This window comes from Eschrichtius robustus, chromosome 12, assembly GCF_028021215.1.
Source record: "Eschrichtius robustus isolate mEscRob2 chromosome 12, mEscRob2.pri, whole genome shotgun sequence".
Taxonomy (NCBI): Eukaryota; Metazoa; Chordata; class Mammalia; order Artiodactyla; family Eschrichtiidae; genus Eschrichtius; species Eschrichtius robustus.
The window spans coordinates 72,421,279-72,436,120 of NC_090835.1; the positions used below are offsets into that span (position 1 = coordinate 72,421,279).

Sequence of the window (14,842 nt, forward strand, 5' to 3'; positions counted from 1 at the left end):
TAAGAATGTTAAAACAAATCTCAGATGAATAGAGTCTTAGAACTATAACAGTTAGTAAATGCTCTTTCTGATTCTTCCTGGGTATGACAGCCTATAGGTATTTTTAAACTCATTTTTATATGTGGATTGGTTAAATTTTACATTAAAAAAAACTAGTGTTCTCCATCTTCCGTCTTAAACATAGCATGCAGACATTTCAGATTTTGATCATGGGTGAACAAGGATATTTATCACTGTTCTACTACCATAGTCTCAGATTCAAAGTTAAAAATGAAAATAAACCTTAGAACTAATTCTATTTTCAGCATTGTATTTGATCTGATAAACTTAGTTTGCTAGAACTTGGTGCTTAGAAAATCTGGGTCATGTGTTCTTTGTACATGAAATATATATAAGCTATTCCCTTAAATAATTATGAGTGTGATATGACACTGACCCAAAATTCCATGGACATTTTTGGATACTTTCTTGTATAGAAAGCCAAATTCTTTTTTTCTTTTTTGCTGTTCTGCCACATTAACATTTTTATTTATTTATTTTTGACAAAAGTTATACATATTTGAGGTGTACTGCATGATGTTCTGATGTACGTATACCTTTGTGAAGTGGTTACCATAATCAAAGTAAATAACATATTCATCACCTCCCATAGTTAACCATTTTTTGTGTGTGTGGTGAGAACACTTGAGGTCAACTCTCTTAGCAAATTTCAAGTATACATTATTATTAACTATAGTCACCATACTACACATTATGTTTCTAGAATTTAGTCATCATATTAGTGAAAGTTTGTACCCTTTGATCAACATCTCCACTTTTCTTCCACCCCACCCCAAGTAAGTATCATTTATTGATACTTCAGCTAACTGTTGCCATGCAAGAATACCAGATTAAACCATTTTAAAAGAGAAGGTGGCAATCTGGAATTTTTCATGAAATCTCATGATTTTTTAATTGTTAACAACTGCTTTAAAAAAGTAAGGAATTGTTTGGGCCAAACAAAAGTATCCATATGGTCTCTGCTTGATGGAGAATACTTGAGAGTTTCAGTCAAGGCTGTGACATGACTAGGTTTCGGCAAGAGATGTTTATGGTGGTTGTGTGATCTTTATATACCAGATGCTGAGTTGAAGACAAGCATATGTTGTCTCATTTAATCCTCACAAGTATTTCCATGAAGATTAAATAATTGGCTTAAGGTCATTTGGGTAGTAAACGTAGTGGCTCTCCTGTAACCACAAGCCTGTTCTGTAGGGTAGCAATTTCAACTCTTCTGATCTTTCCTTGGAGGACGTTTTGTTTTGGGGGAGTGGTTAATCAGTGTCTTTCAGTTCTCTCCTCTGAATAACAGTTTCCCCATTTTAAAGAAACCTAGACTTCAAAATCTGACACAGTAGTTTAATAAGAGTAAGTGAAGCTAGCGAGAGAATAGCTCTTAATTACTTGGAACGGGGTGGGGGGGTCTTTAAGAAAATAAAGTTTAAAAAGTCTATAAATATTACAATTGATAGTATTTAAAGTTGAATATAGGAGTTATCTATAGGATAAAAATGTCTGTTTTCAGAATCTTTTGAAGAAATTATCCCCACACGGAAGCTGAAGAATTTTTATCCAGGTGTGGCAGAGCACAAAGATATTTCCAAGCTGGTCCTCCTCCTTTCTTCCTCTGTGAATTCTCTCAGAAAGGTGGCTCATGAGGCCCTGCAGGACTTTCAAAAGTACAAGACGCTCTGGACAGAGGACCGAGACGTGAAAGTGAAGGCATGTTTCCGCTACTTGTGATGCAGTTTGGTGTTTTTTTTAACACCTTTATTAGAGTATAATTGCACTACAATGTTGTGTTAGTTTCTGCTGCATAACAAAGTGAATCAGCTATATGTATACATATATCCCCATATCCCCTCCCTCTTGTGTCTCCCTCCCACCCCTCTAGGTGGTCACAAAGCACGGAGCTGATCTCCCTGTGCTATGCAGCTGCTTCCCACTAGCTATCTATTTTACATTTGGTAGTGTATATATGTCCATGCCACTCTCTCACGTCGTCCCAGCTTACCCTTCCCCCTCCCCGTGTCCTCAAGTCCGTTCTCTATGTCTGCGTCTTTATTCCTGTCCTGCCCCTAGGTTCTTCAGAACCATTTTTTTTTTTTTTTAGATTCCATATATATGTGTTAGCATACAATATTTGTTTTTCTCTTTCTGACTTACTTCACTCTGTATTGTTTATCTCTAACTCCTGTGGGAGGACCAAGAAAACATCAGTGATAATGATGAGAACTCAAGAACAGAGGCCGAGAACCTGTAAATGCCACACACCTAACACATCATGTCTTGCATAATTCTCACATTGACACTGGGGCAGTTGATAATAATGAGGTTCAGGCAGATTTTGTTTAATTTGCTTAAACATTTGAGTACTAATTATGTTCCAGACATGCCCAGAGGCCGGGTATTCAAGGGTGTGTCCAGCTTACATAGGCTCAGCTGTATATTTGGTTAGAGATTCAAGGAAAGTTTAGAACTCTGAATAACCATTCAGAAATGTGAAATTCCCTCACATAGCTTCCTCTTTCAGTGCTAACTGTTCATCCCTTTCTCTACCGAGCCACTGGCCTGATAGCACATACAAGAGGAAAAATATATAAGCAGATGCAGTTTTCTAATTCAACTATTAGAGGCGTAAGATTTACATTGTCAAAAAGCCGAAGAAAATGTTGATTCTTTCCTTGCTACAGGAGTTTTTGGCTAACAACCCCTCTCTGACTGAAATCAGATCCGAAATTCTACACTATGCTACTTTTGAGCAGGAGATTGATGAGTTGAAGCCTATTATAGTTGTAGGAGCACTTGAATTGCATACAGGTATTTTATAAATATTATGTAAAGTGTCTGTATTTTCACATGAAATGTTACTTCATTTAGAAAGCAGTTATTAAGCTACCTTGGTACAATATTATAAATATTAAGTATTTCTGGACCACCAATATTGTTCATATATATGCTATATATATTATATATTGTCATATATTACATATATATAATATTATACCAAAGTGACTTAATGTACTTGATACTAAATTGGCACTCAAACAACTAAAACTACAGGGGGAACTACAGGTTACTGCGAGGAGGGGATTGTGTACATGGGATAAGAGTCAAAACAGTTTGAGGTCTCCTGAGAAGTTAGTCCAGTTGGGGTTAGAGTATCAGAGGATTATGAGACAACCACTTAATGTCTGAAATCAAAAGCCCAAGCTGACTCTACTGCTAACTGTAGTGAGGGAGAGCTGTATTAGACAGGCACAGTGTTCTCAACAGTGTAGGCTGCTGGTCTCATATAGGGGTTACCTAGAGGAAATTGGGGAAATGAGTGAAGGCTTCTAATGGGATGGCCAGAAACAGAGCAAGGTTCACATTGGATAGTGCTAGAACTAATTTCCAAAATTCTCCATCGACTTCAGTGTCTTTCTCATGAATGGCTTAATATACTCCACCAGGATAGGAATTAAGTCTTCAAAATCCTTACAGAACATTTAATTCAGACGAACTACAGACTAACTACATTTCAAGTGCTCAGTGTGGCTAGTGGCCATCAAATGGACAGTGCAGTTATAGATGCTCAGATTACACATAAAGTGAATTGTTTCAGAATGTCAGTTGTATTTTATTTTGACCTTTTCTTGTCTTCACCAGAGCCAATGAAATTGGCCTTATCAGTTGAGGCTAAGGCGTGGAAGATGCTACTCTGTCGATATTTGAATGAAGAATACAAAAAGAAAATGTCAGACATGATAGCATTTATCAATGAATACTTGAAAAAGTTATCTAGACCTATTCGTGATTTAGATGACGTCAGGTTTGCAATGGAAGCCTTGTCTTGTATCCGTGATAATGAAATTCAAATGGACATGACTTTGGGACCAATTGAAGTAAGAAATGATTGCATTTTTCTTTCTTGAAATGGTATTTTTTTTAAAAAATAGAGAAACACTAAAAAGTTGATTTCTTCATCTATTTTATGGCACAGTCTGCCTATTTTTCCTCTCTGATGTTGATGTCCTTGGAGGGATTTTGACAATTATCAACAGTGAACAATATATGAAGGAATATTAATATATTCATAATGATGTACTGGTCTAGACAGTGTTCATTTTTTTTATGCTGGCACTTACATTTTACAGAAAAGAATGGTGGTATTCTCTCACTTCAGTCCTGACATGTTAGGCAAGTTCCCCAAATATCTTTGGCTTTCCTTAGAAACCAGTTATGTGTCTCACCTATGACCAGCGGCATACCATGGGCAGGTGGTGGGAGTGGTCCACTTAGGCTCAATAGTAAATTGTTGGAATTTATATCAACAAGAGATGTTTTTAGGGAAGAGTACTGTTTTAGTTCCTGTTGCTCCTATAACAAATTACCGTAAACTTAATGGCTTAAAACAAATTGTTTTATAGTTGTAGAGGTCAGAAGTATGAAAATGGGTCTTACGGGGCTAAAATCAACATGTCAGCAGGGGCTGTAGGGAAGAATCCGTTCCTTGCTTTGTCCAGCTTCTAGAGGCTGCTTGCATTCTTTGGCTCCTGGCTCCCTTCCAGCAGTGCCATCACTCCTACCCCTGCTTCTGTCACCACATCTCTGACTCTGAATCTCCTGCCTCCCTCTTTCCCTTAAATGGACCTCTGTGATTACATTGGGCCCACATGGCTAATACAGGATAATCTCCCCATGTCAAATTCTTTTACTAATCATATCTGCAAAGTCCATTTTGCCACATAAGGTGACATATCCACAGATTCTGGAGATCAGGGTGTGGGTAACATTGGGGAGGCTGTTATTCTGTCTCTCACAAGTACTTATGACTAATATTTAGAATTTCTGGCTCATGGTGATAATAAAAATCAGACTCAGTTCATTTTATTACTGTTTTTTAAATTCTCTGTGGACAACGCACTCCCTTATTGCCTGCAAACCTGGGGAATTGGCACTCCCCCTGCCTCCTTTTGGTACCCAGTGTTCATGACTGTGCATTGCTTTCTTGAACCCATTTAGAGTTTATACACTTTGGGAGCTAATGAAATTCATACCTTTACTACTTCTTTAAATCTTAGTATTTGGGTATTTTGAATGCTGACCACTCGCTTCTCAAGATTTAACAAATTATCATATCATTTTTTCCTGACTGCCGAAGCTCAGTTTTTCAGCATAAATTCTTTTGGTAAAGCCAATTGCCAACTCATCACTTTAAAAAATTTAGGCAAAATTGGTATATAAAATTATACAAATTTCAGGTGTACAACATTATAATTCAATATTTGTATGCACTATAAAGCGATCACCACTGTAAGTCTTGTTACCATCTATCACCATACAGTTGATCCCCTTCACCCATTTCACCGTCCTCCAATCCCCTTCCTCTCTAGTTACCCACCAATCTATTCTCTGTATCTATGAATTTGTTTTTGTTTTGTTTTGTTTGTTCATTAGTTTCTGTTCTTCAGAATATCTCCCACATCGTCATTTCATTCCATTCCTTATATAGCCAACCCATATTTCAATAGAGTATGAGAAAACATTTTGCATGGTGTTGTCACAAGATCAAGGAGGAGAGAGGCAGAAAATTATTCCAGGGAGTTTTTCCTAGGATAGTATCTCAAAGCGATTTGCCTACTCTCCACCAGAATCACCTTGGTGCTTATTAAGTTCAGATTTCAGGGCCTGGGATCTAGAGTCAATATCTGATGTAAGTGATAATCTAAAGGACCTTTTTATACACGTTTAATTTTGGGACCCATTCTTCTAGTCTTTGAAGACATGGGAATGTGTCTTTAGAAGGCATTTAAGTCATTTGGCAATTATATTCCTTGTGATGTTTCTGAACTCTGCCCCCACCCCACAGGAAGCCTATGCTATTTTAAACAGATTTGAAGTTGAAGTAACCAAAGAAGAATCAGAAGCAGTTGATACCTTGAGATATTCTTTCAACAAATTGCAGAGTAAAGCTGTAAGTACAAATTTAATTCTTACTTTTTTTTTTTATTGCTGTGTTGGGTCTTAGTTACGGTATGCTGTCTCTTCACTGTGACACATGGGCTTCTCTCTAGTTGTGGCGTGCGTGCGGGTTTTCTCTTCTCTAGTTGCGGTGTGTGGGCTCCAGAGCACGTGAGCTCTGTAGTTTGCGGCATGCAGGCTCTCTCGCTGAGGCGGGCGAGCTGAGTAGTTGTGGTGCGTGGCATTGGTTGCCCCGCATGTGGGATCTTAGTTCCCTGACCAGGGATCGAACCCGCATCCCCTGCGTTGGAAGGCGATTCTTTACCACTGGACCACCAGGGAAGTCCCAATTCTTACTTTTTTATTAAGTCACTATCTCCAGAAAAAAATACATTTCAAACCTTTAAAAAGCTCAATATATATTACCTTAAAAGCTTTATTGAGATATAATCCACGTACTATAACATTTACCATTTCAAAGTATACAATACTGTGATTGTTAATATATGCACAGAGTTGCATGACAATCATCATTATCTAATTTTAGAATATTTTCTTCACCCCAAAAGCAACCCCATACCCATTAGTAATCACTCCTCATTTTCCTCCTTACCCTAGCCCCTGGCAGCCACTACTTTTTGTCTCTATGGATTTGCCTTTTCTGGACACTTAATATAGATAGAATCATATAATATGTAGTCTTTTGTGACTGGCTTCTTTCACTTACAATAATGTCATCAAGGTTTATCCATATTGTCTCACGTACCAGTACTTCATTTTCCTAATGTCTAATAATTCTTAGCATCTTTACATGTACTTATCAGCCATTTGTATATCTTCTTTGAAGAAAGGTGAATTTAAATCCTTTCCTTATTTTTTAAATTGGGTTGTCTCTTTGAGTTGTAAGAGTTCTTTATATATTCTGGGTGTAAGTCCCTTAATCAAAGGATTTGCAAACATTTTCTCTCATTTGTTGGGTTTTTTCACTTTCTTGATGGTGTCCTTTGAAGTACAAAAATTTTAAATTTTGATAAAGTCCAATTTGTCTATTTTTTCTTCCATTGCTTGTGTTTTGGTACTGTATGTAGGAAACCATTGCCTAATCCAGGGTCATGAAGGGTCACTACTGTGTTTTCTTATGAGAGTTTTATAATTTCACCCTTACATTTAGGTCTTTGATACATTTTGAGTTAATTTTTGTATGTGGTGTGAGTTAGGGGTCCAACGTCATGTAAAAGCATGTGGATATCCTGTTGTCTCAGTGCCATTTGTTGTAAAGACTATCCTTTCACCAATGAATTGTCTTGGCACCCTGGAGAAAATCAATTAACCATAAATGTAAGGGTTTATTTCTGGACTGTCAATTCTATTCTGTTGATCCATATGTCTACCCCTATGCCAGTCTTGATTATAGTAGCTTTGTACTAAGGTTAAAAAAATTGTGGTAAAATACACATAACCTAAAATTTACCATCTTAATCATTTTTAAGTGTAGAGTTCAGTAGCGTTAAGTGTGTTCACATTGTTGTGCAACCAATCTCCAGAACTTTTTCATATTGCAAAACTGAAACTACCCATTAAACAACAATTCCCCATTTCACCCTTTCCCCAGTTCCTGGAAACTACCATTCTACTTTGTCTTTATGAATTTGACTACTTCAGTTTCCTCATATAAGTGAAATCATACAATATTTTTCTTTTTGTAACTGACTTATTTCAGTTAGCATAATGTCCTCAAGATTCATCCGTGTTGTAGCGTATGTCAGAATTTCCTTCCTTTACAATGCTGAAGAATATTCCCTCATATGCAGCATATACCACATTTTGTTTATTCATTCATGCATCAATGGGCACTTGTGTTTCTCCCACCTTTTGGCTGTTGTGAATAATGCTACTATGGACATGGGTGTACAGAAATCTCTTTGAGACCTGCTTTCAGTTCTTTTGGATACACCCAGGAATAGAATTCCTGGATCATATAGTAATTCTATTTTCACTTTTTTATAACTGCCGTACTGTGTTCCATAGCAGCTGCACCATTTTACATTCCCAGCAACAGTGCACAAGGGTTCCAATTTCTCCACATGCTCACCAACACTTGTTATTTTCTGTGTCCTTGATAGTAGGCATCCTAATGGGTGAGGTGGTATCTCATTGTGGTTTTGATTTGCATTTCCCTAATGAAAAGTGATGTTGAGCATCTTTTCATATGCTTGTTGGCCATTTGCATATCTTGCCTAGTTTTAAGTTGGGTTGTTTGTTTTTTGTTGCTGTTGGGTGGTGGAAGTTCTTTATATATTCTGGATATTAACTTCTTATCAGACATATGATTAGCAAATATTTTCTCCCATTCTATAGGGTGACTGTTCACTCTGTTGATTGTATCTTTATAATCCTTTTTATTTCTATAAAGTAAGTAGTGATGTCCCTTCTTTCTTTCCTAATTTTAGTAATTTGAGTCCTTTCTCCTTTATTCTAGGTTAGACTAGGTAAAGTTTTGTCACTTCTGTTGCTCTTTTCAAAGAAGAAACTTTTAGTTTGTTGATTTTCTCATTCTCTGTATCATTTATTTGTGCTCTTTTTAAATTATTTTCTTCCTTTTGCTTGCTTTGGGTTTAGTTTGTTCTTCTTTGCCTAGTTTGTTAAGGTGGATGGTTAGCTTACTGATTTGAGGTCTTTTTTCTTTTAATGTTGGCGTTTATAGCTATAAATCTCTCTCTAAGCATTTTTGAAGTTGGTAAATATTTAGCCATTAAAAGTGAACCCCAAGGGAGGGTCCAGATTCTTTAATTATACTAAAAAATTTTATTGAATATTAATTAATTAATGTTGGCTTAAAATTTCCTGTTTATGGAAAGATTTGTCACTGAGATTGAAGCAAGGCACAGTAGCAAGGACACAGAGCTGAATTTGGGGTCATGACTTGTGATTCTGGCTCTGCCACCAGCCCGTTGGGTGATCTTATGCAAGTTAATAACCTTTGTTTCTCAGTTTCTTCATGTGGTCCTTTAGGAATATTTTAGAAGCTTTTAAAAATGCAGTTATGAGGCTTGAGATGATGTACATAAAATACTTTTTCAATACTTATTTCTATTTAAGTTCATTATTGACTAATCACTTATTTTGAAAAGTGCTTGCTGGTTAGTCTAGACAGTGAGTCTTAGGAAGGAAATGGGGAGCCCTCTGTTGAGATTTAGTGAAGCCCAGTTTTCTATTATTGTTCAATTTAACAGATTCATTTGGGTTTTTCTGCCATCTCTCTGTTAGTGTTAAACCTACTGACCCAGTCTTTACTACAGTCACCATTAAGCTTAAAGCAGTATATGTTCCAACCCAGAAAGACGCTATTGTTGAGAGCAGTTAAGAGCAAGAGCCCTGGAACCACACTGCCAGGTTTTGAATCTTGACCTTGTCTCATACTGGTGCTAGGACGTTGAGGAAGTTAGTCTCTGTGGGCCTTGGTTTTCTCACTTGTAAAATGGGTATAATATTAGTATTTACCACGCAGGATGGTTGTGAGCATTAAATGAGTTAACATATGTAAAGAGCCTGGCAGAGAGAAAACATGAATTAAGTGCTAACTATTATGATTGCAGGTTTAAGCAGAAACTTTGAAGACCATTGTGGAAGACATTTTTTTTTTAAACCTAGAGTAATATCATTTTCTTAGAGGGAACTGCTCCAATTACTGGAACCATGTGAACCTACTAGAAATTGTTAATCCCAGACTGTGGCCTGGTCCCAGAGACAGCATGTGACTCAGACTGGGCCCATAGTAGTAACTGTTTCCTTGGCCTGAACTGGGTCAGCCAGAAAATGTTTTCCTAACTGCAGTTAGATAGCTTTGCCTCTTGGGTCATGAACTAGAATGATTTGAGTCTCTTGATGGTGCATTTGGATTGTTTATTTCTGTGTTTTTCTTTTTTTTAACAAATAACATTGCAGAGACATCCTTGTTCGTACAGTACATCTGTGAGATAACAAACTTGCTGGAGTAAAATTGTAGTTTTCATTTAAATACATTACTTTCACTCTCACATTGAATATTCTTTTTTATTCCAGGTTTCTGTACAAGATGAACTAGTTCAAGTGCAGCCAAAGTTTAAACGTAGTCTACTAGAATCCATGGAAGTTTTTCGTGAGGATGTAATGAATTTTGCAGAAGCATATGAGATGGTAATTGAAGTGTTGCATGCTGTGTGTTAAGTTGTTTGGTGGTGTGTTTATATGAGATGAAAGTAATGAACCCTGAGAAATACAATGTGATTTGTACATTGTATGTAAGAGGCTATCTTTGCATATTTGCAGCTATTAAAAAGGGGGGACAGCTCTTCCTTTAAGCATGTTTCATGTAGAAAGAGAGAAGATTTAACTGCTAAAAGGAGCAACAACTTTGGAAATTGTGGAAGGAACAAAGTCTGCTTTTGTCCTTTCTCAAGACCAGAATACTCATAACTAAAAATGTAATACAGCTGTTGGAAGGCTGTAAGAAACTATAAATGCCCTAATGCCAGGGTTATGCAACTGATTTTTTTCCCACTAACTCTTAGAGAACCAAAAGGGTCACTGAACATAAATAATAAATGTCATCCTTGGTCAGTCCCACAGACTATTCAACCTGGTATAATGACTGATTAATGGTCGACCTCTTTGAAGTTAAACTCAGAAGTTGGATATAGTCCCCTAAAATATTCTACTTTCTTTTAGTGGTCACAATAGATCTGAAATCATAAGATAATTTAAGCCCTTGGCACTACTTTTATAACACTTTTTTTTAACGTGTACTAAACATCTCTTTTAGGTTTGATTAGTCAACATTTTATTGCTCTATTATTCTATTACACTGGCAATCTGGCATATTATTTAGCATATCCATAATATTCATGATTGTACAGACCCTTTGGGATCTTTTTTGCGACTGTTTTCTGGCTCATGACCACCAGAGACCGCCTTCTGCTTCTTCCAAGTATTCAACCTTATGTGTGTCTCTGTTTCCATATTGGGCTGGACTCTTCGTGAAAGGAGGTTGTTCTCAGAGCCCTATCTCAGTTATTCTAATGCACAACCACAGCATCATCATTTATAATCATAAATGAAATGAAACAGAGCTCTTGTGTTACGAACTTCATATAGGATGTAATTTAATCACATTTTTTATTAGCTGTGTCAAGGTCCTTTAAAAAATGAATGGAAGTTACAGTGATGCAAATATACTAAAACTGAGTGTTATCATAGTCTGTGAATATAATAAAAACCATTGAATTGTACATTTTAAATGAGTTGATTGTATAATATGTGAATTATATCTCAATAAAACTGTTGCAAAAAATAAATGAAAACTTCATGTACAGGACAAAATTAGATCATGTAAATTAAAAATCATGTTTATTTGTTTAAAAGGAAATAATAGATAAACCTAATAAATAGATAAATACATGTGATTAGAAATTAAAATGCAGATTATGTTATTCATTACAGGAAGGACCCATGGTTCCAAATATACCACCCCAAGAAGCTAGCAACAGGTTACAGATATTTCAGGTAAAACTACATTTTTTTGGTTACATTTACATTCCCTGCATTTATACTTAGGTGGCTTCCACGGTCATCCCACCAGGAAATATAGAGCTGTTGTCCAAAAACCAGTGTTTTCTTTACTAGGATTACGCAAGTTTTGCAGCAAATCTAGCCATATGAAGGCTTTCTGTAATTTATGCTTTAGTTTTGCCACATACTGGGTAGGTATTTCTAAATATTCCTTTACCTATGTCGGAGGTTACTTCATATCACTTGATGATTGGGTTTTTCACCCCAAACCAAACAAATGGAGTAGTCAGTAATCTTGTTTTTGTTGCTTTATATGTAGGTTCCATGGATGGTTCAGGTTGGTTCCATGCACACTTTTGCCAGAAAGGTTCAGTCAGTTTGGATGAAACCTCTTAAATTGCAGGTTCTCCTGAGATTGGTAGGGGTAGTTCAGGCTTTTTCCATAATAACCAACTGGAATTTTTCATATGATATCTAATTTTCAAGTATCTCCCTTGATTTGAGTGTTTTAAAACAGAAAAGCCATACCCTGATAAGAAAAGTGTTTCTTCAGGATCATTGGAACAAGCGGGAATTGCAGCTGGTCCCTAGTGGAATAAACTTATGCAAAGTAGACAAGATCATCTGTCCTGAGCCCATCTGTCTGCTGCCTGGTTGCAGGAGGGTAGGTCTGGCCCAGTAGATTTCTGTAAGATAACCCTTGTGCCAGCAAGGGTTTTCGTGGGATGCAGCAGGCACAAGCCTTTCACCTAAATATGTTCTCCTCAGATAAAAAGGCTAGTCCCATGTGATTGTTGGGGTTCTCCAGAACTATGGCCGTCACTCTTCGACTAAAACCAGCTCCTCCCATCACCCTTGCCAGCTCTTTATGCTGGACCCTGGAGGAAACTCTGATCCTTTACTACCTGAAGTCCTCAGATTTGGAGCCAGGGTCCCAGGGAGAGGCCTTCCTCTCTGGAGGAGCCAGGACTAAGACTGATGTGGTGGCTGCCTGCTGAGCCAAGAGGAACCTCTCAGCAGTAAAAGCAATAGGTAGTAATGTTGGATGGTGATAAGTGCCAAGGGAAAAGGGAAAAGGCAGGGAAGGGGCATAAAGTGCTAGGCTGTGTGTATGTAAAGTAGAGGTGAAATTTAAAATAGGGTCTCCAGGGAAGGCCTCCCTGAGAGGTGACATTTGAGTAGAGACCTGGGGAAGTGAGAGAATGAGCCAGGCAGATGATCTGGAGGAGCAGCTTTCCAGGCAGGGGAAGAGCATTACAAAAGGCCTGAGTAAGAGCATGTAAGAGAAGCAACGGGAGATTAGTATGGCTGGAACAGAATGAGCAAGGAGGTAGTTGTAGCACTAAGTCCAGAGAGCTAAGGAGAGGACAGACTGTTAGAAGCCTTGCCAGCCCCTGAGGGGCACTGGCTTTGACTCTGAGTGAGATGAGTGACATGATCTTATGTTTTCATGGGCCAGCCTGTCTACTGCGTTGAGAATAGATTATTGGAAGTCAAGGCTAAAAGCAGGGAGACTAATTAGGAGGCTATTGCAATATTCCAGGGAGGGGTGATAGTAACTTGGAGCAGAGTGGTGACATTGGAGTTGATGAAAAGTGGTTGGAGCCTGGGTATATTCTGAAGATAGACGCCCCACTTCCTTGTCTCTCCCTCGGGAGTTATCAATGTATCAGTCAACAACTGGGACTTTAATGAGCCACCCTTTTACTAGGGGTGTGTTCACTTCGTTGAAAAGGCAATGTAGGGCCCATCTTTTGCCTCCTTGTACCTTCTTTCTGCCTGTGCCTGGGCTTGTAAGCTGAGCAGCCTGTTTGCTGAGGATCTGGCTGGATATATGGCTGGGGGTCAGATTTGCAGACCTAACGCTTCTCAAAAACAGGTGTTCTCCCTCCCCCCCTCCAAAGCAGCTACCCAAGATCTAGATCTGGGGAAGAAGCAGGAGCCTCATCTCAGGTCCCAGTGGTGTTTTCTGATGCAACTTTACTCTGATTTGGGGAGTTACTGGGTACTTGGCTGCTGACAAAGCTGACATTTTGTTTCCTGTTTGGCTGGTGCTTTTTATATTATTTTGGACCTGAGTGGAAAAAGGAGTGAGGGATTGGCATTCATCAGTAGTCTTCATCACATTAACAAGATTTTAGGGACTTCCCTGGTGGCGCGGTGGTTAGGAATCTGCCTGCCAGTGCGGGGGACATGGGTTCAAGTCCTGGTCCAGGAAGATCCCACATGCCGCGGAGCAACTAAGCCCGTGCGCCACGACTACTGGGCCCACGTGCCACAACTACTGAAGTCCATGCGACTAGAACATGTGCTCCACAACAAGAGAAGCCACCGCAATGAGAAGCCTGCACACCGCAACGAAGACTAGCCCCAGCTCACTGCAAACAGAGAAAGCCCGCACGCAGCAACAAAGACCCAATGCAGCCAAAAATAAATAAATAAATATTTTAAAAAACACGAAGAAAACCCCAATATTTTAAATGTCGTCCTTTAAGTGTATGGTAACTTTGAAGTTTTCGTTTCTCCTTTCCTAATGTCCACATAGTCCCGTGGACTTTTCGTTCAGTACATTTATTGAGTAACCACCATACTAACTACCAAGGAATATAAAAAGTGCAAAATGGCTCTTCCTCTCTAGGAACGAAGAATTCGTTGGAGTTCCTCCTGCATCTTCACACCTTCCTGATTTGGCTCCTGTAAGATGTGCTAATGTATCTGTCAGATCTGTATCATTATCTGAGCACTGTGAGGTCTGATGCCAGACAGTTTCCAGGACTGGGAATTTAGGATCCTTATTGATATGTTATACCATTTATGTAGAGCACACATATCTTGTCACAAGTGAATTATTTCTGTTTGCTTTTGTGCTTTTAACACTGTTAATACTTAGCATTCTAAGTATAGGAGATTCAAATTCCAGTTCAAAAGACCTGAACATTAACTTTGCTGATTTAAATTTAGAGTTATTTCAAATGGTGTTAAAATGGAATCCTTTATTTTATAGACTTGCTTGTAGAGAAAGCAAGGTTGAATGGATTATACCAATGCTTCACTCGTTTGAACCGTGTAGGAGAGATGACCAGGCTAAAATAATAGAAAAGTCTGAATTATAGAATTTTTAAAATGCAGTTTCATTACTTTCAGATGTATTTATGGGAACTTGAAATGTAAGTCTGGGGATCACTTAATTTATTAAGGAAATAATTTTACATAAAATGATTACTTTCAGAATGCTTGAAAGTTAATTTTCCTAAGTGCTTAACTTTTCCTCTGATAGCTTGTTATCAGCATAAATTTGCTTCACAAATCC

At 38.0% G+C, this 14,842-nt stretch overlaps 1 protein-coding gene across 1 annotated transcript in view; it reads left to right on the forward strand.

Annotated features, from left to right (window-relative positions):
• DNAH8 (dynein axonemal heavy chain 8) overlaps positions 1-14,842 on the forward strand; it is a 327,131-nt gene that overhangs the window by 86,482 nt on the left and 225,807 nt on the right. Inside the window, exons 28-33 of the mRNA XM_068557934.1 lie at positions 1,565-1,761; positions 2,733-2,859; positions 3,691-3,926; positions 5,894-5,998; positions 10,048-10,161; positions 11,464-11,526. Of these exons, the coding sequence (XP_068414035.1) occupies positions 1,565-1,761; positions 2,733-2,859; positions 3,691-3,926; positions 5,894-5,998; positions 10,048-10,161; positions 11,464-11,526 (842 nt within the window). The remainder of the gene's footprint in view (positions 1-1,564; positions 1,762-2,732; positions 2,860-3,690; positions 3,927-5,893; positions 5,999-10,047; positions 10,162-11,463; positions 11,527-14,842) is intronic.